This window comes from Sclerotinia sclerotiorum, genomic scaffold (assembly GCF_000146945.2).
Source record: "Sclerotinia sclerotiorum 1980 UF-70 scaffold_3 genomic scaffold, whole genome shotgun sequence".
Taxonomy (NCBI): domain Eukaryota; kingdom Fungi; phylum Ascomycota; class Leotiomycetes; order Helotiales; family Sclerotiniaceae; genus Sclerotinia; species Sclerotinia sclerotiorum.
Window position 1 is genome coordinate 1,845,121 of NW_001820833.1, and position 23,384 is coordinate 1,868,504.

The 23,384-nt window shown below is 42.3% G+C and overlaps 13 protein-coding genes across 13 annotated transcripts; 7 read left to right on the forward strand and 6 right to left on the reverse strand.

Annotated features, from left to right (window-relative positions):
• Positions 1 to 538: 538 nt before the first annotated feature.
• SS1G_02811 (predicted protein) lies at positions 539 to 709 on the reverse strand (the record flags this gene model as incomplete). Its single annotated transcript, XM_001596541.1, has 1 exon — positions 539 to 709. The coding sequence occupies one exon, from the start codon at positions 707 to 709 to the stop codon at positions 539 to 541; it is 171 nt and encodes a 56-aa protein (XP_001596591.1).
• A 357-nt stretch (positions 710 to 1,066) lies between these two features.
• On the forward strand, positions 1,067 to 3,158 carry SS1G_02812 (predicted protein; the record flags this gene model as incomplete). Its single annotated transcript, XM_001596542.1, has 3 exons — positions 1,067 to 1,171; positions 1,299 to 2,816; positions 2,979 to 3,158. The coding sequence occupies 3 exons, from the start codon at positions 1,067 to 1,069 to the stop codon at positions 3,156 to 3,158; spliced, it is 1,803 nt and encodes a 600-aa protein (XP_001596592.1).
• Positions 3,159 to 4,040: 882 nt separating this feature from the next.
• SS1G_02813 (hypothetical protein) lies at positions 4,041 to 4,415 on the forward strand (the record flags this gene model as incomplete). The annotated part of the gene is made up of 2 exons (XM_001596543.1): positions 4,041 to 4,171; positions 4,334 to 4,415. 2 exons carry the CDS (start codon positions 4,041 to 4,043, stop codon positions 4,413 to 4,415), a joined length of 213 nt encoding a protein of 70 aa, XP_001596593.1.
• Positions 4,416 to 4,637: 222 nt separating this feature from the next.
• On the forward strand, positions 4,638 to 5,224 carry SS1G_02814 (hypothetical protein; the record flags this gene model as incomplete). Its single annotated transcript, XM_001596544.1, has 3 exons — positions 4,638 to 4,807; positions 4,853 to 5,045; positions 5,090 to 5,224. 3 exons carry the CDS (start codon positions 4,638 to 4,640, stop codon positions 5,222 to 5,224), a joined length of 498 nt encoding a protein of 165 aa, XP_001596594.1.
• Positions 5,225 to 5,589: 365 nt separating this feature from the next.
• Positions 5,590 to 5,994, reverse strand: SS1G_02815 (predicted protein; the record flags this gene model as incomplete). Its single annotated transcript, XM_001596545.1, has 1 exon — positions 5,590 to 5,994. One exon carries the CDS (start codon positions 5,992 to 5,994, stop codon positions 5,590 to 5,592), a length of 405 nt encoding a protein of 134 aa, XP_001596595.1.
• A 352-nt stretch (positions 5,995 to 6,346) lies between these two features.
• On the reverse strand, positions 6,347 to 6,472 carry SS1G_02816 (predicted protein; the record flags this gene model as incomplete). The annotated part of the gene is made up of 1 exon (XM_001596546.1): positions 6,347 to 6,472. The coding sequence occupies one exon, from the start codon at positions 6,470 to 6,472 to the stop codon at positions 6,347 to 6,349; it is 126 nt and encodes a 41-aa protein (XP_001596596.1).
• A 436-nt stretch (positions 6,473 to 6,908) lies between these two features.
• SS1G_02817 (hypothetical protein) lies at positions 6,909 to 7,817 on the forward strand (the record flags this gene model as incomplete). Its single annotated transcript, XM_001596547.1, has 1 exon — positions 6,909 to 7,817. The coding sequence occupies one exon, from the start codon at positions 6,909 to 6,911 to the stop codon at positions 7,815 to 7,817; it is 909 nt and encodes a 302-aa protein (XP_001596597.1).
• An 872-nt stretch (positions 7,818 to 8,689) lies between these two features.
• SS1G_02818 (predicted protein) lies at positions 8,690 to 9,329 on the reverse strand (the record flags this gene model as incomplete). The annotated part of the gene is made up of 2 exons (XM_001596548.1): positions 8,690 to 8,740; positions 9,219 to 9,329. The coding sequence occupies 2 exons, from the start codon at positions 9,327 to 9,329 to the stop codon at positions 8,690 to 8,692; spliced, it is 162 nt and encodes a 53-aa protein (XP_001596598.1).
• A 479-nt stretch (positions 9,330 to 9,808) lies between these two features.
• On the forward strand, positions 9,809 to 10,819 carry SS1G_02819 (hypothetical protein; the record flags this gene model as incomplete). Its single annotated transcript, XM_001596549.1, has 1 exon — positions 9,809 to 10,819. One exon carries the CDS (start codon positions 9,809 to 9,811, stop codon positions 10,817 to 10,819), a length of 1,011 nt encoding a protein of 336 aa, XP_001596599.1.
• An 844-nt stretch (positions 10,820 to 11,663) lies between these two features.
• On the reverse strand, positions 11,664 to 12,624 carry SS1G_02820 (hypothetical protein; the record flags this gene model as incomplete). The annotated part of the gene is made up of 3 exons (XM_001596550.1): positions 11,664 to 12,020; positions 12,071 to 12,261; positions 12,387 to 12,624. 3 exons carry the CDS (start codon positions 12,622 to 12,624, stop codon positions 11,664 to 11,666), a joined length of 786 nt encoding a protein of 261 aa, XP_001596600.1.
• A 488-nt stretch (positions 12,625 to 13,112) lies between these two features.
• SS1G_02821 (predicted protein) lies at positions 13,113 to 13,223 on the reverse strand (the record flags this gene model as incomplete). The annotated part of the gene is made up of 1 exon (XM_001596551.1): positions 13,113 to 13,223. One exon carries the CDS (start codon positions 13,221 to 13,223, stop codon positions 13,113 to 13,115), a length of 111 nt encoding a protein of 36 aa, XP_001596601.1.
• Positions 13,224 to 15,331: 2,108 nt separating this feature from the next.
• Positions 15,332 to 19,963, forward strand: SS1G_02822 (hypothetical protein; the record flags this gene model as incomplete). The annotated part of the gene is made up of 1 exon (XM_001596552.1): positions 15,332 to 19,963. The coding sequence occupies one exon, from the start codon at positions 15,332 to 15,334 to the stop codon at positions 19,961 to 19,963; it is 4,632 nt and encodes a 1,543-aa protein (XP_001596602.1).
• Positions 19,964 to 20,978: 1,015 nt separating this feature from the next.
• Positions 20,979 to 23,031, forward strand: SS1G_02823 (hypothetical protein; the record flags this gene model as incomplete). Its single annotated transcript, XM_001596553.1, has 5 exons — positions 20,979 to 21,267; positions 21,334 to 21,499; positions 21,547 to 21,809; positions 21,859 to 22,001; positions 22,303 to 23,031. 5 exons carry the CDS (start codon positions 20,979 to 20,981, stop codon positions 23,029 to 23,031), a joined length of 1,590 nt encoding a protein of 529 aa, XP_001596603.1.
• Between the last annotated feature and the right edge of the window lie 353 nt (positions 23,032 to 23,384).

Consider the following 23,384-nt stretch of genomic DNA (forward strand, 5'->3'; position numbering starts at 1 on the left):
TGTCTAGATGTGCATATCTAGGAAAAATCGGATTACTGAAAAAAGTCGCTCAGTATCTTCCCTTGCTCATACATTATTGTACGATACCCCTTTAGCATTTTTGGGGGAATGGTTTCATTTCCCACGGAGCATTATATTCGGAGTTATTGGGGAAGGGGGAGGGGTTTGATAGCATTGCAAAGGATGTTGGAATTTTTTTATCCTAAATTGTAAATAGGATTAATGCAAGTGGCATGAATTAATTAGATTGAATGACAATCAAGAAGCTACCACAAAAGGGTGAGAATTTTGGTTTGTGAGGTTGTGAAGTTGTGTTGCTTTATTTTTTTTTTCAACCTTACCTTGCCTTGCCTTACTTCGGTAAATTTTTATGTTTGTCTGACCCCTTGCTCTTTTTAACATTTAACACACCCCTTTTTTTCTGGATTTGGGGGTTTTAATTTTTTGGATTTTGGATTTTGGATTCCCCTCGCTTCGCTTCGCATCGCGCGGTGAGACTGGGAAGTTAGGAGGTATGAATATCTATCTATCTATCTAGCTACCAAGGAGTAGGAGTAGAACTAGGTCTGAAAGTAGGAGTAAGAGTAAGAGTAAGAGTAGGAAGGAAGGAGTAAGAATGATAATATTGATATTGGGGTTTATGTGAGGTTGAGATTGGTGTGAGGTTGATGTGAGATTGGGATTGGGATTTAGATTTAGGATTTTCCATCTATAAAGAGGAGAGGAATATCCTTTGGGATTTTTTGAGATTTTTTGAGATTGTTGAGAAAAGTGGACTTGGAATTGGAATTGGAATACATACTCTCGCTTTACTACAGTTACAATCTTTTGAGTTTGAGTTTGAATTTTGATCATTCATTTATTCATTCTTTCATCTGGGGCTCGGACTCGGACATTGTCTTGTGAGGGAGGTTTAATTGAGAGTTGGTTTTTACACTTTTTTTTTAATCTCATTATCTTACTTTACTTGCTCCTCGTGCGGAGAAGAGTATCGTTGTTCTTTTGGTATTTGGATCGGAGGTTGAGATAAAAGTTGAAAGTCGAAAGTTGAAAGGCAAAAGGCAATATGCATCTCCTCACTCTAGTCGCCGCTGTAGCTCTCCTGTCGAATTTTATCTTGGCTATTCCTCAATTGGGTGGAAGTGGGAGTGGGAATGGGAATGGGAATATTGTATGTGGATTCTCTTCTTATCTTTTGTGTTTTTTTTTTTTTTTTTTTTTTGAGATTTGGAGGGCTTTGGTTTTGATTTCAGGCTTTGGATTTTGGGGAGATATAAATATACTAATCTTTCCTCCAGGAAGAAATCCAACATAAACGATGGGGTTGGCCTTGGAGTACTGACTCTGACTCAGATTCAGATGGAGATGATGGAGATGATGGAGATGACGAGAATAATGATTCGATCGCAGAAACAAGATCACTTCTACCATTTACACATCCGCATCTTGTGGCGGAGGCTACGGGTACAATTGTAGCTGCGGCTGCGACTGCGAGGTTTAGTACGGAGATTTCTGTGGTGGGTGGATTTGGGTTTTCGAGTTCGGTGGTTGAGAGTGGAAGTGAGAGTCAGAGGGTTACTGCTACTTCTACTGCTTCTGCTGCTTCTGCTGCTGTTACAGGTGTAGATGCAAATGCAGGTGCAGGATTGCAAAATAGTATCTCGATTTTAACTACAGTCACGGATCGAATTCTTCCGTCAACACCTCTCTTGTTTAATTCGACGCCAATATCAATATCAACATCCATACCCATACCCATTACTTCAACAACCCTCCTACCACCCTTCACCCAAAACAATACTTCCCTCACACTCTGTCCCGCAAATCCTACGAGTTTCATCACCATTACCGAAAATTGTACGAGTACGTATTGGATTACTGTTTCTGCGGGTGCGGTGGAGGAGAGTAGTACATCTTTATCTTTGGCTTCTATTTCTTATGCGATGATTTTTCCTACGATTACGTCGTTGGCATTGTCGTCGTCGATTTCGGGGGTTCCGGTTGCTTCTGCGGGGGGATTGACGTCTGTGGGGGGAAATTCGACGGGGTTTTGGACGAGTACGTCGATTCCAAGGGTGATGAGTAGTTCTGCTGCTGTATCGACGCAACCTTCTATTTCGGGGGTTGCTTCGGGTGGTTTTGTTTCTGTGGGGGCGAATTCGACGGGTGTTTGGACGTCGTCGAGTGCTGCTAGGGCTAGTGCTAGTTCTAGTGTGGTGATGAGTATTGGTTTGAGTACTGCGTTAGGGAATCGTAGTAGTACTGGGGGAGTGAGTAGTTCTTTGGTGGCTAGTGAGACTTTGGGGTTGGTTTCGTCCTCTGGATTGGGTGGGGTTACTACTAATTCTTCTTCTTTTGCCTCTTCTTCCATTGAAGCATCTTCATCGTCATTAAGGGAATCGATAACTTCGACTTCAATTTCAACTGGAGAATTAGTATCGACTACGATTTTATTTTCTACTAGTACACTGAGTTATCCTCATTCATCTTCTTCCTCATTATTATCATCATCAACCCTCCTCTCCCTCTCCTCCATACTCTCACTTTCAACCACAACCACGCCATCCAACCCCTCAACCCTCACACTCACAGTCACCCCTAACCCCATCGCAACCGGAACCACAAGTCTCCACCCAACCACCACAATCCAATTCACCACCACCATAACCAGTATCCAAAGCAGCGGGACACCGAATCTCGCCGCCGTACATTGCGGTTTACATGGTTTACCCGTTGGAGATTATTTTCTCGCTGAGTTTGTGGAGGAGAAAGCTGGGGTACCGGTTACTTTGAGAGGATGCTGGGAGTTTTGTTTTGTGAGTTTTCTTCCTTTCTTCCTTTCTTTCGCTTTTGTTTTGTAGTTTCGGATTCATCACTTTCCCAGGAATCATCCCTCTCATTTCCCTGCGAATTCTTCCCTTCCCAATCTACTACTCTGTATATGTAATTAGGTACTAACAGGTATTTCTCATCAATAGGGCGTATATGGTATAGATAAAGGATGCGAATCGTATTCGTTTTATCCGGAACCGGGAACGGGTGCTCCGAGGTGTGATATTTTCGGGGGGAGCGTGGCCCAGAGTTTGGATAGTATTATTCCTGGTGTGCCGAATGTGTGGTTTGATTTGGAGTGTGGGGATCCGGGGTTGTTGGGTTGAGAGGAAGAGGAAGAGGAAGGGATAGGATGGGAGGAATTGGGAAAGCAAAAGGAAGTAAAAGAGATGAATAATTAATAATCGACGGAAGAAAGAGAGAGAGAGAGAAATCATATATCAACCTCGTAATAATATTATATCCTATTATACTTTTATACTGTTATTCTTTCTTTCATATCTTTTGATTATTATATTTATATTATTTTGTTTGAAATAAATCTAAAACATTACTAAAGATTTAAAAGATTTAAAAGATTTTGATTTTTCAATTTTATTATTTAAATTAGTATTATTATAATTTGTTATCAGGAACTATTATACTTTATTTGTTTTATAATTATAAAAGATACTGAAATTAAATCTATGATGATTTATTTATAATAAAATCCCTTTCTTTATGAATTTCATTTGAGAGACTAAATAATTAAAAACAATTATTCTTTCCAAAATCACAAATACTCTTTCTGTGACCACTAACAAACACAAATTCAAACCTTCGAAAACCTGAAACTGAGAATTCCAATATTCAGTATCCATATTGTCCACAAACCAAACTATACTAAAACCATCATATCACGCCCCGCACTTCAAGAACCTACTCTACGATCACCATGCATACTATCCTGCTAATTACATCTTACTATCCTAACGGCAGTTGTTATCGTGCGTGGAATGCAAGTTATATATGGTGCGTTTGTATCTTGGTATTCGCAGTCAGCTTAAGATTCTATAGCTAGGAACCTGGTACAAAATAGGTCAAGACTCTGTCTCATTTCCAACACATGGGATTGGCATGTCATTCAATCTTTCTCAGCCTCATATTCTTGTTCATGCTAGAATTCATGCTGCTGATAAATCATCTTGAGATCTGCAATCGAAGCGCACATGCTAGTCAAGAATACCAATAAGGCCCTCCCCCTTAAGGTTTCTAAGCTTCTTTCAATCTATGGATATGATGCTGTAGTTTCTAAAACTATATTTCTAGAGCTAGGTTTCCTTACTGGATGGAATGTTGGGTTCGTGAAATCTTCCGACGATTTTGGTTATTTCTACAAGATCGATAATGGAGAAATGGGGGCGGAAAGATTTAGCTAAATAGCTGCTTATGGGATAGTATTTGAGTTAGCTAGACCTCGAAAGAGCTGAATGTTAGAAATTACTAATAGTTTTGATTTTAGGGAAGGTGGCGCTGGTGTTGTGGCATTTTCATACTTCGATGCACCCTTTGATGCATTACAACGTCGGGTATATAAAGATTGAACCACTTTATTCTGGGATTTGGAGACTGTTAACTCTACATCAATTGTAGAAGCAAGTAGCAACGCCTACTCGGCTGAGGTTTATGACGGACCTGGCTTACACGATGATTTCTCTGATGCAATAGTTCTCAATGTGAGTTTTTGAAAGATGTAGACACTCCAATTATCTGGCATCTTCTTCAGATTGCCGCACAGTGTAAAAACACAATCGTTGTCATCCAAAATGCAGGGATACGTCTCGTCGATCACTTGGTGGACCATTCAAAATGTTACAGCCATCTTTTATGCACACTTAGCTGATAAAGAATCTGAACGCGTTGTTGTGTCGCTTCTGTACAACGATGAAAACTTCTCTGGGAAGTTGCATTACACCGTGGCTAGGAACGAGTCTGAGTAGGGCGCATTACTCCATCTATTCTCTCCTGAAGGCAAATATAGCCTTTTCCCCCAGAGTGATTTTAGCGAGGGGTCTTTGTTGACTGTCGAGCATTTGATTGAGAAAACATCACTCCCAGGTACGAGCTTGGATTTGGCCTTTCGTACACTAAATTCGACTTTTCAAATCTGGTCATTGAGAATGAGCATCCAGGAACAGCGGTTCTTACCCAACTGGCCCTATCAAACCTGGTGGGTGAGTCGACCTGTGGGATTACTATCTTATTGTCACTGTTGAAGTTACGAACACAGGATGTCGACAACGAGCAGCCAGGAGGCTTGCCAGCTATATTTAGGAATTCTAGGTGCGCTAGTCAAGCAACTCCGCGGTTTCGAGAAAGTGAATATCAAAATCGGCAATACAAGGATATTTGAATTCAAATTGACCTGACAAAAACTGTCGGTGTGGAATACGATAGCATAAGAATGAAAGGTGCAGAGCGGGAAGCATTTGAATATGTTGGAAATTTTAGCAGAAGCTTGCCTCTAATTGGAGATATCATTATTAATCCCCTATATAACGGTAAATGTGGAGACAGCAACTTTGATAATGGTACGGAAACAATTTACAGCGTATCCTTGGCGGTATTTACACTCACGTTATTGTCTACTCCTCTTGGGTCTGCCTTTCGTGTAGAAATATCATATTCTCATCCTATCGAGGGCGGGTGGTAATTTTGCTTTACTACTCCAACCCGAATTCTGCAATACCGCAGGCAATCTCTAGCTTTCACGACCCTTCAAGATTGCAATAGACCCAAACCCACAAACGCAACCACTACCGCTCCCCCACAAAGCGTCCAAATTCCCTTATCCCATCCTCTCGGTCCCTGCGTGGCAACCCATGTATCCGTCACGCATACAAGAGTCCACGCCGTTGTCAAAACCCCCATCTCCTCCATCTTCCCCTTGTGAAAGAACCAAAACAGCGCTCCTGCAGCCGCCAAGTCTCGTATACCCAGGAATATCATTGCTTTTTCGGTTATGGACTTGCCTTCTGGTGTGGTAGGTATGACCCCAAGAGATTCCGCAGCAACGGGTGGTGCGAGGATGGCCAAGCTTCCCAGGGCGAAGACGGTGGTTGTGAGGCCAAGGCCAACGTGGCGCCACGTTAAAGGGTTGAGAAGGCGGTTTGGGAAAGCCATGACAGAATTGAGTTTGGAGAGAGAATTTTGGATTCGGTAGATGGAGATGTGAGAGGTTTGGATGGAAGAATTTACGGATGAGAGAGCTTGTGGATAGAGTAAAGTAGAGTTGAGGAATTAGCTCTTGGATGATTGAGACGTTGAGGAAAGTAAAGAGTGATAACCATTGACACGTTGTTTAGATGTTCAAGGGTTGAAATTGCCGGAAAGATCGCGATGTGAATCTTGGGAGAAATCATCGGGGCGGTTTGCATACTTGTATGAACTGCCGATAGAATGTGTGGGGCAGACGTGGTGTCTGTACGGAGTAATAGAGACATCCTGCAAGCAAGTTCTGCTTTTGCACTAAAGCTCATTGGGAGACACTTCGCTTAAGAGCCTTGCCAAGACCAAGAGTGAAAGCACGAGTCTGACAAACCCCTGCGATTAGGGGTGTGCGACAACCAATTGCGTGGCAAGATGTCTCTGATGTTGGCATATCTGTTTTACTTCTGCAGAGCGTTTAGAAATACGCAGAATGCTTTATATTCCATATCACCGAGTTTGCTTCGTCTGCTCCTGGTAATGATTTCATGCCCCTCCCTAATACTTGTACCGAGTCTTTTATGTAGCATTCCTAATCCGGCCTCTTAAGCTAATCGACATGACGCAAGCCTTCAAGATACCCTGTTCGTGGCCGGCTTTCTCAAGTTTGCACGACTGCAAGCTCGATGCATGATCTAGACTTAAAATATCTCCTTCAAAAGTGAGGCCATAACCATTCCGATTACAAACCATTACGATTACAAACCATTACGATTACAAACCAATCGGATCACTAATCACCTCCGACTTCTAATCACTAATTACCTCCAACGTCGACTACCAATCACCTTAATCACCTTCAAGATCTTACGGTAATTCACAAAGTCACGATGTCAGATAGAACAGCACTTTCTGGCGGCAACTTTACGGCCACAAGACACTCCACGACTTATGACTATATTTCCCCAGTCAAGCTGGACTTTGCTGGAAAAAATATTCTGATCACAGGGGCAGCGTGGCAGGACGGAGTTGGATATGCTACAGCTACAGCCTTTGTACGCGCAGGAGTTTCAGCGATAGCATTAGCTGATCTCTACGGTGTATCAGATGATCTTGTCATGAAGCTTAAGCTGGCTGCTACGCAAGCCGGACGTTCAGAGCCTGTGGTGCTGAGCTGCACCGTTGACATCTCAAAGCAAGACAGTGTTCAAAAAATGTATGAAATCGTATCAGAGAGGTTTGGTGGACGTCTGGATATCGTCGTCAACAATGCAGCTCATATGGAACCATACAAGCCGTTACTCGATTCCGATCCAGATATATACTGGCGAACTTGGGAGGTCAACGTTCACGGACTCCTGAATATTACTCGTGCATTCCTTCCCATGCAGCTTTTGACTCGTTCAAGCAACAATGGTTTATGCACAATGATCAATGTATCCTCTTCAGGTGCATTGAGCGCTCGTCCTGGAAGCGCGAGCTATCGAAGCTCAAAGCTTGCGATTTTGAGGTTGACCGAGTCTCTACAGTTGGAATATAGCGATCAAGGACTTCTGACCTTTTGTGTCAATCCAGGCGCGATCAAGACGAAGATTACTGAGACTGTGCCTGAGACGGTGCGGAATTTATTTCCTGATCAACCAGAGATCGCTGGAGATACGATTGCATGGTTAGCTGCTGAACGTAAGGAGTGGCTCGGTGGAAGGTACGTGAGCTGTCCATGGGATATGGAAGAGTTTATGAAGAAGAAGGATGAGATTATCGAAAAGGATCTCCTTAAAACGAGAATGGCATTCTGAGTTGAGGCTCTCCTTCGCCACGGCGAATTATGGGCGAATAATCCAGACTTGGCTACCCCCTCTTGGGGCTTTTGATGATTTCATGTGATAACTGTCCGCGTCCATAATATGGTTGGATGATTTAGCATGGATATCTACTTAATAGTGTCCATCAAATGACTGAACAAAGTTATTCATCTTCTGTTTTAGTGTATCTTACAATTTGGTAAATCAGTACCGACATGTGTGAATGCTTCAAACCTGAGTCCACCTGGAAAGAAGTAGCTTGCTTGCTTTCGGTGTTAAAGAAATGGAGGGCGAGGGGCAGAAAGAGATTGGCGCAGACGGGGTTTCAGTGCTATAAGTGTAGTACCCCACTTTCAGATTATCCCACTTTTAGACCACCCTTTCATATCAAAAATAACGATTTATACCTATTAGTAATTTTTTAATTTATATATATGTATATTTTCCTGAAATTTTAATCACGAATTAATTGTTTTGTAACGATACTGTACTGGAGGCAGCGGCTGCCTGAGGTTTTGTCAGTTGGTAGTTATAGGTTAAGGCTTTATCTGTGACGCCTCACACCTCCAGGTCACGTGGCATGCCCGTTTGTATTTAATCATAGGAAAACTCGCTACTCTTGTTTTCCTTCTTCTTTTCTCCTTAGCTTAGTATTTTCTAATACAAGATACTTTACCCAGTATTCTTGAGTGTGAAATTATCATTGGTATTCATTTGGAAGTGAAGTCGTTACTAGATCAAGTAGAATGTAGGTAAACTAATTGATAACTAAATTGAGCACGAAGCTTCTATATTATGAAACTACTATAATTATATAATGAATCCTTTCCTGGAGCCTTGGGGAGCCTACGCTTTTGGGGGCTTTATCACATGATTCCTATTGGCCTCAAGACACTAGTCCTGGGACGACTCTTATCCTAGGATAATATAGCTCCTAGGATAATTGTCCTGGGACAAATATTATCCTAGGACACTTGTCCTATGCCTTTATGATTGCCTAATCGTTTATCCTAAAATAATTATTATCCTGGGACACATTCTATCCTAGGACACTTGTCCTAGGATTCCTTATCGATAAGGAAACCACGGTAAACAACAGCCTAAACCTCGGTACTTGTTTTTATTGTATTATAATTGTCGTGGTTCGTGACATGTTTATATAATAATAAATTTTAAAAATTTCAAAATGTTTATGATTTTTCTCAACGAGATATTAATAGTTGAATTTTTAAATTTCAACTTATATACAAAATTAAGAAAGTATAATATTTTTCAAAATTATTAAACAAAATTTTTAATACTTTAAATGTGTAAATATTAATTTACTTCAAGTGTTAAAGTGGGGTGTTCAGTAAAAGGCTACATGGCTGACCGTAGAAGTGGATGATTAATTACCATATCCTTATATCGAAACAAATCTTTATATGGAGACGCATCCTTATGCGAAGACACATCCTTATATCGAGACACATCCTTATATCGAAACACATCCTTATATCGAGTCATGTTTCTGCCAGTGCATCAAGAGAACGTGATCAAAATGTAGCCCTGTTTCTCGATACAATGATTCTTTTGCCTCGTAATAGATGGGATTTATCAGCATTTCCACTTCTAGCAGCATATCGAGACGTCAGGTTATGTACGAAGTGGGTCGAAACGAGCAAATGAAGCAAGCAGCAGCACCAATGTAGTAGAAGAAAGCGGATGGAAGAAAATCAAGCTTGGTCTACAAATGTGCGGAAAAAAGTTTGTTTCCGGTTGATTCGTAATACTGATAACAAATCCAGTTCTGCAGGGACTGTGTCTTGTATCGATTCCTGAGTGGGAGGCATTTCTACCGGCCCCGGTAAGTAAGGTTTCCCAGCCAAAAGCCCCGAATTGAGGGTTAATAAGCTACGAACAGAAATATAAATAGTTCTCTTATGTCTCCCAAAGCATCATTACCAAAAAATCAAAACCCAAATATCTCCTCCCCCTCAATCACAATGTCCCGATACGCAGAAGTCCATCTGAATCCGAATGGCCCCGGGGATGCTCGTCCCACAGCTATTCAAATTATCAAGGACGAAGAGGCGGAGGGCAAGCTAGCTGGGAAAGTTATTGTCATCACAGGCACTTCGGCTGGAATAGGGATCGAGACAGCACGTGCTCTGTCTTTGACTGGCGCAAAGCTGTTGTTGACCGCACGAGACTTGAACAAAGCCAAGACTGCTTTGGATGGAATCCTCGTACCTGGACGGGTTGAACTTGTCAAGATGGATAACAATTCCCTGAGCAGTGTACGTGCCGCCGCAAAAGACATTCTCCAGAAGTCGAATAACCAAGTCAACATCCTTATCAACAACGCCGGTATCATGGCTCTGCCCAAGCTGGAGCTCACGGAAGACGGTTTTGAAAAGCAATTTGGAGTCGATCATCTCGCTCATTTTCTCCTCTTTGAGCTCTTGAAGCCAGCTCTCCTCGACAGCGCCAGCCCTGAATTCTCATCTCGAGTCGTTAATCTCGCTTCTTCTGCTCACCACGTAGCACCGATCAACGAATCGGGCAACTACAATTTTGAGAAGACTGAATACAATGAATGGGTTGCATATGGGCAAGCAAAAACCGCTAACATCTATATGGCCAACGAAATCGAGCGACGCTACGGATCGCGAAGGCTTCATGCTACAAGCGTTCATCCTGGAGTGATTGCCTCAACGGGGCTCATGCAGTACATGGACCCTGCAATCAAGGAAGAAATGAAAAAGGATAAAAAGGCGTACAACATCATGAAGACGGCAGAACAGGGTGCTGCGACGACAGTGTGGGCTGCCATCGGACAAGAATGGGAAAAGAAGGGTGGAGAATATCTTGCTGAGTGCGGAAAGACAACCCGTGGGAATGACAATCACGAGGTTACGGGTGTAGGGTTTGCAGGGTATGCTTACGATCCTGAGGCTGAGGCTCGACTTTGGAAGGATTCGTTGATAATGGTGGGTTTGACAGACGATCAATAAATTAAAGGGGTTCTTTTCTCTTGATCCAGGAACATCCGCCATTAATCTTTCTGTTAATATCATACAATGAATATTAAACCAGTTGTACTCTAACTATTTTTTTGCTTATTTAAATTCTGTGATCCTATTCACCTCAATAATCTCTGCGGCTTATATCACTGACCCACTCCATATTGTGACCAGACCTGCACATCACAAGCCCTAGGCTTTTTTATTCCTTATTCGTTATACTTTATTATACTTATATTTGTTACGGGATATGGCGCAATATTTTCATTCCGAAATCAACTACAGTGATTCCGAAGGAAGCTAGCTCAATGGCCTAGTTAATTCATCAATAAGTTTAAGTTTAAAATGAACTAATTCATTTGCGAATATACTCAATATATAAACAAATTTCGAAATATTCTAACTCATTCCAAAATATTTTTGTGTATAATTATATTAATTCAACGAATGAATTAAAATTTATAAAGGATTGAAGTCTAGAGAAAGTACGCACAATCTATAAAGATTCAAAGTTTATAAGAATTCAAGATCTGATATTTCAAATAAGGAAGAAAAGCAATAGGAGCCCACTATGAGATTGAAAATATCAAAACTTCAGATTTTCGTATCAACTAGCTCATTTGCAACGTAATATATTTCGAAGTGAGCTAAGTAGATTTCGGAATACCTATGTTGCGCAATGTCACGTAACATGATTATTAGTACACATATCGGCTTTCTTAGCAGCCATGAAAAACTGTCTAATAGTTATAGACGAATAGGCAGCTAGAAATCTTAAGGCGAAAAAGGACAGATAACTCCATTAATGTTACCAAACACGCAAGCCTGGCCTGCATTAATACCCATACCTCGCCTCCGCAGTTCCATATGCCCCATACTTCTGATTAAGTATCTCTTCAATAGTAACCTTTGGTAGAGTGGCTCTTTGGTCTCGTTCAAATCCCACGTAACCCTTTCCCCTTACAAATGTAGCTAATGACTCTCCCTGCCCTTCTTGTTCTGCTAGCTGCAAAAAGAATTCTGCATGCCCTGGTCCAGAAGTGTGATGCATTGCCTTTCCCTCTGGCGTACGCTCGTCGGCGAAGTAGAAGCGGTAGCCTTCAGCAGCGAAGCCAGGTGTTGCAACCATTGTCTGAATCAAGTACCAAGCACTAGATTTTCCGATCCCAAGCAAGAGGAACTGTGGGAAGATCTAAGAAGCTAAGCTAGTGTTACTTTTTTCAATACAAGAATACGACTCACAAATGTATTTCCATTATTACCCGTATAGATGAAAGTCTTCTTTATAGTACGAGGGAGCTTCTTGAACCCTTCCACGGCGGCTTGGGCGGCTGCGTAGGCGCTCACAGTGTTGATTGCAAGATCCTTTTGGAAGTTTTCGAGGGATGCAGAAACAGGATTTGCGGGATCGGGGCTCATGGACCACGAGTAAGCTAAGCTGGAGTCAGTTATCGTTATATTAAGTCTTTGATTTTGATCTTTGAAGTGAGACATCTAATTGGTGACACTGGCCTGGGCATAGAATGCCAACGAAAAAAATTTATAGGAGTTGACTCACGATTGTATACCACAACGTTTGGCGTTCCTAATTCCTTCTCGACTCTCTCGAAAACACTCTTTATAGTGCTTGGATTGCTGAAATCTGCAGTCAGGCACAGGTCCGAATGCGTTCTTACCTCGTCCTTAATAGTTCGTGCGACGGATGCAACCTTGTATCCTTTACTCTTGAACAGCTCGACGGACGAAGCTCCAACGTTCCCCCCTGCGCCCAGGAAGAGTAGTACTTTGTGGGCCATAATCAAAAGCGACCCGGATACAAGTAACGTTTGCTGGAGATTTGTAGATTTGAAGAGAATGTGAGAAGAAGAATCTATAATTCCATAAGGGCATGTATCCGATTTTTGTAGCTGAGGCTAGCCTCAATGCAGTTGAGCTGGGTTGGCACCTGTGTCCACTGTCGAGGAAATAGGGCTCCAAGGAGTACAGATTCGACCAGCCAGCTGCGTAGTCAAGGTCAGAGCGCCAGCTTCTTTCTTGCGGGAGGAGAATGGAAACCGGGATGTACAGAGCCAGTCTGTCAAATTGGAACATTAACCTGTAACCGAGGCATCAATCTGTATCGTCCTTTCTGAGAGACAAATACCGTAATAATCTTATCTCGATATAAGGATATCCTATGCGATGCGGTCAACTTCAGCTTACTTAGGAGAAAAAAAAAAGGCTGGAAATGGCCAATGTGTCACAGCACTAAATTTGGTGATGGCGCACGTACCATTTCGCGTGGTCAATTTCGGCCTGTTTTTCCTTCCACAATGGGTGCAATGACTCGCTTAACTCTTTTGAAAGCTTGAGCTGGCAGGAGCAGGGTATGGATAGCGATGATCATCGATGCCATTTTAATAGCGCCGGAAGTGTCACACTCAAGAATACTGGGTAAAGTATCTTGTATTAGAAAATACTAAGCTAAGGAGAAAAGAAGAAGGAAAACAAGAGTAGAGAGTTTTCCTATGATTAAATACAAACGGGGCATGCCACGTGACCCGGAGGTGTGAGGCGTCACAGGAAGACTACTTTAATTATATACTCTATACATATGAAGAGAGTATGGATTTATTAAGATTTCATTACTTTTATTTCTTTTAAATTTAGATCAATAAAGATGTGACGGAAATCCCTGCTTTCCTCCCACCCTTATTATATAAGAAACCTCAGGTACATTAACCATGTCCACACATGATACGATTACTCGAGATTAGTATGCGATTTAGGTGACCTGAGGATCAGATCCGGACAAGTACTAGGTATCAATGGTTATCGGTAAAGTAAGATCATTGGAGAAATAAATATGACTTCTTTTTGCCTAGCCATTGCGGCTAGGCCATTCATTTGTGTATATATAGAGTATCTATCCCCATCTACAGGTGCTCTTCACCTGTAGATTCTAAGTTAAATACAATTGCTGGTCTATAAACACCCTTTTGGTCACAAAAGAAAATAAGAATTCTGAAATCTACTCACTGTACACTAAGCGAAAACATAACAAAATCTCTACGAAAATTATATTCTCTTATATAAAATTTAATATTAAATAATCTTATTAATATTAAATAAAATTAATTTAAAATTTTAAATATAATAATTAATTATAGAATTATACTAGAAAAATAAAATTTATTTTTGATTATTTTTATTTAAAAGTTATTGTTAAAAGGAATGACCTCACATAGAGAATAATGGGAAGCTGATAGGGCAGAACTGAGGTAGTATTGATCTGGTAGGTTAATCTCTCTTTTAAGTTCTATGGAAATGCGAAGCTCTCTTATAGAGAGCTTCTCAATCTAGTCCTAATAGGACTAGTGCCCTGTGCACGTGCTACGCAGGAACCATTCACTTTAACATAAATATATAATCTTTTTAATCTTTTTTATTTTAAAATATAATTAAATTAATAAAAAAATATAAATTATCAAAATATAAAACAATAATTATTATTATTATAATTTATGTTAAAAGGAATGACCTCACACAGGGAATATGTCACGATTCACCATTAGGATTGATGGTGTTACGATGGTAGCAAACTGATTAATTAGGAGAGCTTAGGCCTTGTGCAAACACGATCAGATTTCATCGAATTAGTATGTGATCTTGATCACCTTAAGATCGTATGCGCATACACCATCAGAAATCATGTAATAAAGAGCCCTAAAGAGCCAGAAAGCTCCTGAAGGCTCTTTTCTTCGATCATTATATAATCAGAGTAGTTTCATAGTTTAGGAGCTTCGTGCTCAACTTAATTATCAATTAGTTTACCTACATTCTACTTGACCTAGTAACGAATTCACTTTCAAGTGAATACCAGTGATAAAACCTTAACCCATAACTACCAACCGACGAACCTTAGGCAGCTGCTGCCTCCAGTATAGTATCGTTACATTATATCTCTGATAAATATTTCTAGTAATATAAATTATTGAAATAATTGAATTTTGGTGTGAAATGAGTATTAGTGTTAAAAGGAATAGAAGTTACCGGTACTAATCACGTGTCGTGATTAGTAATACGGTTACCTAAACAGGCTAGATTAGACGAACCATAAGCAGGCATATTGGTCCCCTCCGAGGATACCAAGAGGAGATCTTAATATGCCTACAGACGTAGTAATATAGTCAATATAGAGGCCTCTTCCACCCAATCTTTTAATAGGTTATGAGCCCGGTTAGCATGGCCTCTGGACATAATTGACGCGATCATTATCACAATCCAACTCGCGGAGTTGAAGAGTGCGCGGCACTACCTTACGATCAGCACGCGGTGCTGTGATCACTACTACCATCAACTCGCGGAGTTGAAAGAGCACGCGGTGCTACTTACGAATAAAACGTACGCGGTACGACAGAAAACACGCGGTGCAAATTATACTTATATTTACAATCTGTGTGGATTTATCTATACAGAAAAAGGGGAAGAAAAACCTTGCAAATTCTCTGCATAGATACCAAGATGGACGAAATCAAAGAGCAAACGAAAAGCATCCCGAACCTCACCCAAGAGACCCACGATCGATGGTTTCGACAAATGAAAATACAATTGAAAGGAAAGGATTGGTTCTATACGATTGAGTCTACATTGCAAGAGCATGCTAAGGTTGGAGGAGTTGGGATGGAAGTCGATGGTACCGAAGTTTTCCCGATCCTCGAAGGAAGCAAAGTCGTGAACATCAGGCTTAACCTCGATAAGAAGGCCAAATATTTGAAAGATGAAGCTAGTGCACTATCGTACATGTGCAGATCACTCAGTGACGACGATGAAGCGCTTGTTGATGAGTACGATACAGCACGAACATTATGGAACTACCTGAAGTCAAAGTACTCAAGAACTAGTGATATCACAGCCAATTCGTACTTAACAATGATCCAAACATTTACCTTCAAGCCTACTAGCCATCCAGAGATGACTGTTATTGAAGCCTGGGATAAACTGAAAGAATACCGACGCAAGCTTGGTGCTGCCAACCCCGCATTCAAGGATTCATACAGAGACGAAGCTCTATTTTTAGTTCTGACTAGAAGCCTACCAAGCGAATACCAAACAACAATCGATGCTATGAGCGTTCAAAGCACGCTAGCAGTGGAAGACAAGATCAAATATCTCACAGCTAAAGAACTCAGCATTCAAGAGACAGAACAAGCCCATACTGCTAGCGGAAAGTACGTAATCCCAAATCGACGAGGAGAACGCAGAGGATCAAGCCCATTTGCAAAGCAAGAACAAGACGATGAAGCCAAAACCTATGTTTGCCACCTGTGTGAGCACGAAGGGCACTTTCTACGTGATTGCAAAGATCTCACACTCGCACAAGCTCTGATCCGCAAACACTATAAAGCCCAGCAACGGAAAGCAACACTTAGAAAGACAACCAAAGTGTCATTTCCTAAGAAAAGAAGTAATCAAGCTCATCTTGCAGATGGCGAAAGTCTTTTAGTTGATCTCGATTCATCAGAAAGCGAAGAAGAGTCTGATGACGAAGAGTGCCATGTCTCTAAAGAACTCATTCGTAAGACCACCCCTTCTCGTTGGTACGCAGATACCGGCGCTTCCTCACACATGTCTGATCAACTTTCACTCTTTAGAGATATCAAGAAGATAAAGAGAAAGACGATAAAAGTTGGTGGGGGAGTTATGTACTGTGATCGGATAGGTACTGCTGCAATGGAGCTAGGAAATGGTGGTATGGTTTTACTCTCAAAGACGTTGTATGTACCGGGATTAGGAGTCAATCTCCTCTCCGGCAAGAAGATCTGTGAAGCTGGACTCAAGGGCAGGTTCAATTCAGATCGTATGTACTTTCGAAAGAATGGAATAAATATCATCAAAGCAAAAATGGATAGAGGAATTTATATGATCTCGGATATCGCGAAAGGATATGAAGATGTCGCTCTACAGAGCACAGAGATTATTAGTGATATTGAATCGAACGAGATCACTCTAGACACCTCCTTAGACAAGAACAAAAAGGATCTAGAAACTTATCTACTATGGCACAGACGATTTAACCATCTTGGCCCAGAGAAAATACGGAATCTCCATAAAGTTACTACACTGGGAAAGCCGATCAAAGTCCCATCCAAAATCCCTGTATGCGAAGTGTGTGCGCTCACCAAGATGAAGAATCTAATCCCAAAACAACTCAGTCCTCACAAGACGAAAAGATTAGAGCTTATTCATTTTGATATCGCTGGCCCATTCCCAAGGTCTTTACGAGGAAACCGCTATTTCCTATTGATCATAGACAGCTGGACAAGAGTGAATTGGATTTTGACCTTGAAGACAAAAGATGAAGCTATACCGAGATTGAAGAAATGGAAAACCGAATTAGAACTTGGCATTGGTGATGAGATAGTAGCCGCTCGAACTGATAATGCACCAGAGCTAATCCAAGCCGTTAAGGAGTGGAACTCTGGGACCCGATCAGAACTGACTACCGTAGCATCATCTCATCAAAATGGAACTGCTGAAAGAAACATCGGCACTGCCGAAGCCGATATGAGAGCTATGCTAAAGGAAGCTGGATTGCCATTGGAATTCTGGGACGAAGCTGTTGAATATGATGCACACTGCAGGAATAGAACGAACACTGGACCGATCATTGACGACAGCGTTGTAAGCCCAATCGAAGCGTTTACTGGATCAACCCCCGACATCACCCATTGTAGAGTCTGGGGGAGCAAGTGTTATGCATATATCAATCCAAAGACAATCCCGAAGGACCAACGGCACGACAAATTACGAGATACAGCTCGAGTAGGCATCTTTATGGGATACTCGCACACGACCAATAAGCATGTTAAGGTGTACTCGCCAGAGCTAGGCTACACTGTACGAGCAAGCCGAGTGACTATAGACGAATCCAAAAAGGGCGGAGACTTAGACCTAAGAATAAGAAACTCTGTATCAGGACCCCAAGGTACAAAAAATATCATCCCTGATAGGAGACCCAGAGGTAGACCTCACAAGGTACAAGAAGTACAAGAATCCCCACTCGAATCCTTACAAGATACTGCTACCCCTGAACCCCCGAAAGTAGTAATTCCCAGCGCATCTAAAGTAGACAATATCCAGCAATTCAACGAAGACAGTGAAGGGAATATCATCGAAATCGATCCATCCACAGACCCAATACTATCTCCAGGAACAAAAGAGATAGACATACTAGATACTGCACCTGTAACCAATCAATCCTCAACCGAAACCTCAACTACACCTATGGATATAGACACCCCTGAAAGATACTCTTTTCGGAAACGCAAGCGAGACGATAGTGAGCCAGATGAGCATGTCCAGAAACTGATAAGAGCAATGATAGCGATACTCTCAGCAGACCCTGATGGAAGTGCTATCGAACATGCTATGATCTCCATACCCCTTACATCTAGGATCGACCCGAGCGTTAAAACAAAACTATCCGAAAACCTTCAAGTGATCTTAGGGAGCTCTACAGACGAGGATACAGCTTTCCCCGCAGAACAGATTCTAGGAATCCCTATTCCTAACACATATAATCAGGCAGTCTCGGACCCTGAATATGGTGAAAAATGGAAGCGAGCTATCGAAGAGGAAATCAGCTCATTGATTGCAAATGGTACCTGGGAAGAGTATATTCTGCCGAAAGGAGGGAATCTTGTTTCAACAAAATGGGTATTCACAATAAAGACGAAGGACAACAAGGTCGAGAGATTCAAAGCACGGCTGGTAGCAAGAGGGTTTAGTCAAGTTCTCGGAAAAGACTACAATGAGACCTTCGCTCCTACAGTACGACTCGATACACTCCGTTTGTTCTTAGCGATCGTTGCGAAAGAGAACTTGGAATGCTGGCACTTCGATATAAAGAACGCTTTTACAGAATCTCATCTCAAGGAAGAAATATACCTCGCGCCACCTCAAGGAGTCAATGTATCAAATGGGTACGTTTTACGCGCATTGAGAAGTTTATATGGCCTTAAGCAAGCGGGACGAGATTGGAGTCAACTTCTAAAGTCCGAATTGATCAATTGGGGCTTCACTCAGAGTCTCGCTGACCCATGTCTCTATACATTCGCCGCTCGCCAACTCAATTTGCTAGTATATGTTGATGATATAATTGCCTCCTCGACTTCAAAGAATCAACTCGATTGGTTCTCTGTAATACTCTCCTCGCGCTTCAATGCCAAGAACCTGGGGGAGATTAGTAAGATTCTAGGCATTAGAGTTATAAGAGATCGAGCAAACAGATCACTCACATTGGACCAAGAAGAGTATCTGGAAGCTATGCTAACCAAATTCGGAATCTCGCACGCTCAGCACCATGCTAAGAAGATACCCGCTGCCGACTACTCATGTTTACGACCCGCTACTGAAGATGACGAACTGATTGATGTTACTGAATATCAACAAGCCATAGGTAGTCTTATTCACCCAATGGTATACACAAGACCAGACATCTCCTTCGTACTAGGCCGGCTATCACAGTACATGGCAAAGCCAGCAAAATGCCATGGGATAGGAGTAAAGAACCTAATGCGATACCTGAGAGCTACGATCACTCAGAAACTCAAATATGGACCTGAGGGAGTACAGTACCAAATCGCAAAGGAATACAACCTATCAGCAGATACTATAAAAGTCTTCACTGACGCAGATTGGGCAAGTGATCGATATGATCGGAAAAGTATTTCTGGGGGAGTTGCTATGTTTTATGGAGGACCGATATCGTGGGCTAGCAAGAAGCAGAATTCAGTAGCAACGTCAAGTGCTGAGTCCGAATACATATCAATGGCGATGTTCACCAAGCAAGGGAGATGGTTAGCTCAAATGCTCAAAGACCTTGGAAAGGCGGAATACGTATCTACACACGGAGACACTGTTCAGATACTAGGCGACAATCAAGGAGCAATAGCTCTAACCAAGAACCCGCACCTGCATGAGCGATCAAAGCATATTGATATATGCTACCACTTTATCAGGGATCTTACTGAAAAAGAAAAGGTAGTGACTAGCTATATCAATACGTCAGATATGGTAGCAGACGGGATGACCAAACCCCTAGCAAGAGTAGCATTCGAAAGGTTCAAAGAGATGTTAGGATTGAGACAATAGAGATGCGGAGGATTGGGGAGATCGAAGGTGGTAACTCCTATGGGGGAGTGTTAAAAGGAATAGAAGTTACCGGTACTAATCACGTGTCGTGATTAGTAATACGGTTACCTAAACAGGCTAGATTAGACGAACCATAAGCAGGCATATTGGTCCCCTCCGAGGATACCAAGAGGAGATCTTAATATGCCTACAGACGTAGTAATATAGTCAATATAGAGGCCTCTTCCACCCAATCTTTTAATAATTAGGGTAATATAAATAAGTGTATGGTTATTATAAAATGCTTTGATTGTTCAAGTGGGGTACTACAATGAAAGACTATGTGGTCGACCGTAGAAGTGGATGATCAATCACTATATCCTTAGATCAAGACACATCCTTATATCGAGACAAATCCTTATACCGAGACACATCCTTATATCGAGACAAATCCTTATACCGAGACACATCCTTATACTGAGACACATCTCAAGAAACATTTACAAACGCCTGGTGAGTAATTCTCTATCGATATCTGTACATGTTTGTTCGTCTAAAACCTTGTGACGTTTTCGGATGAGACATTGCGCCGAGTCCACCTCGTACATGTACTTCCAGTGACTGGTGCTTTATTCGAAGCTGAAACGAGCTAAACCATCGTTGACACACACCGTAGCTTAACCCAAGTGGGCATCCTCATTCACGCCCCTCATCCACACTTGATCCTGTCCCTCTCACTTGCAAAAGGACATCATGCTTCCGGGCGATGGGATATCTCCGTCTAGGTTAGGCAGTTTCAACACGCATATTTGATTAGTTTACGTGCATGCCAGTTTTACAGCACATTTCTGCTTGTCCGATATTACTTTCTCACATCCTGACATGCTGAACTAATCCGGTATATCCGTAGCCATATAAGTATTCTCAGGTGCGACAACATTTCGGTTGGGCATTTCCATTACATCTTTCAATATCTACAGCCCAGTCTGTACGCATTATCCGGACTACAAATTCACAACAGTCCACTTGATTCGCCATGCCGCTACGCATTGGCTCAATTGATGTATTACATACTTCTCTCCTACCCTTGGGATTGGAAAAAGCAAACTACGAAGGACCAAAGCCTGGTGTTACGACCTTGCCCAAAGGTTTCAAGAAATCCAGCGAGCATCGTGGTTTCAATGCTCCAACAATTTACGAGCGGGATGTTGCAATCCCACTGCGGGACGGAACGAATCTCATTGGCGACGTATTTCGTCCGGCTAATGTCACCGACAAAGTACCAATCATATTGGCCTACAGTCCATATGGGAAAACGGGACAAGGTACGTGGAACTTGAGGTCCATTACAGGGTTTTGATGGAGAGTGGGGGTATTAATGAATTGGGTAGGCTTCGCCGATATAGATATATCTCCCTATCACGCTGGTGTACCACCAAACACGTTGAGTGGTTTTCAGAGTTTTGAAGCCCCCGATCCGGCAGTGTGGACAGCCTTTGGATACGCCATTGTGAACGTTGACGCACGCGGCATATTTAAATCTGGAGGCGAACACAGGTAAGACTTCGCGTTTCTATTCCAGGTCTCTTTGTTGATCTTAAAAGGTGGTTTGGAACAGCCGAAGGCAGGGATGGTTACGACACAGTTGAGTATCTTAGCCAGCTGTCTTGGTGCAACGGGCGTGTAGCTTTGATGGGAAACTCTTGGCTAGCCGGCTGTCAATGGTTCATCGGGGCTGAACGGCCACCGCACTTGACTGCAATTATGCCGCTCGAGGGGGTAAGCGACTTGTATCGTGAGTCATTGTGCCGCGGTGGTGTACCCTGGAAACTGTTCTGGCAATGGTTAGGTTCTGAGACCTTCTTCGGTAAGCATCAATCAGAATTACAAGTATGGATGCTGTTAACAATTCATAGGCGAGAATGGTGGCGAGGATGTAATTGCCATGATTGATCAATACCCATTGATGAATGAGTACTGGGAAGACAAACGAGCAAAGTCACACCTGATACAGGTGCCTGCGTATGTGCTCGCCAGCATGTCTTCGAGTCTGCATACCGTGGGCTCTACCAGAAGTTACGAAGATATTCCGCACGCAAAGAAATGGTGAGCAATTTCATATCGCACCTATTTTCGGTAAGATTTTAAAATAGACCCTGTAGGCTCAGAATCCATCCGACACAAGAATGGTACGACTTATATCAAGAAGATTCCATTCTCGATTTCAAGAAGTTTCTAGATTTCTACATGAAGGATATCCAGAATGATTGGGAGCAAACGCCGAAAGTTCGGGTCTCAGTTCTACGTTACAATCAGGTAACCAGCCCAAGACTGTTAGTCAGAATGCGCTAACGTCCTAGGATCCCATTGTAAACGTCCCATTTTTTAGCTGGCCCGTGCCTGAAGCTGTGTACCGATCCCTCTACTTGCAAGACAAAGGCCAGCTTTCATCCAACACCACCGCAGCAGAACCGATCAGGACAGTGTCATACCAGTCTGACATCCCAGTTCTTGGAATGGACGCCGACTCAGAGGAGGCCGAGTTTAGAATCACTTTCCATGAGACAACGACACTCATTGGAGCCTCGAAGGCTATCCTTTACATGTCAAGTCTCGATAATGACGACATGGACGTTTTCGTGCAGATTCGAAAGACTGACAAAAGTGGCAAGGTTCTGCGTCACAGTAACCTCCCAATCGCAGAATTGTGTCAGCCAGCAGATCAAGATAAGGACCTTTTCAACGTATTACAATATACCGGTCCTACAGGCATCCTAAGAGCAAGCCATCGTGCGTTGGATCCTGTTCTTTCAAAGCCGCACTGGCCGGCTCACGATCACTCCCGTGAAGTGCGCATTGCCCCAGGTGAGATAGTCAAGATGGAGATTGGGTTGTGGGTCAGCGCAATGCAATTTGAAGCTGGAGAGCAATTAGTATTCAAGGTTGCTGGCCATCATATGCTCCTGGCAGAATTCGCTGATACTCGTGGAAAGTTCGCGAACCGTAACAAAGGTCGGCATGTGCTTCACTTTGGTGGTCAATACAATAGCCATATTGAAGTACCGCTCATTACTGGAGCTCTAGGTTAAATTCTGTCATCAGATACTTTCTTACTATGGTGTGGTGCTTGGAATTCAATCAATCTTCCCTAACATGATGCCTTTCTAACTGGCCTGTTTGTGACAATTAACAGCATAAAGGCTTGGCCACACGCAGTGACATAGAGAGAGGTCTTCAGCCAATGTAAACTATGAGAATGTGATGAAAAATAATGATAGCGTATGATCATGATCAGGGATTGGGCTCGTTCGATCCTAAGATCCGCCTCGCGAAGGTATTACAACATGATGTAAGAGGAAATCGTACATATTTCTAGCTACCTCGCGCGGGACCGAGTACTTATTACCACAATAGCTACTCTATCGACTGGCCAGAATTAATA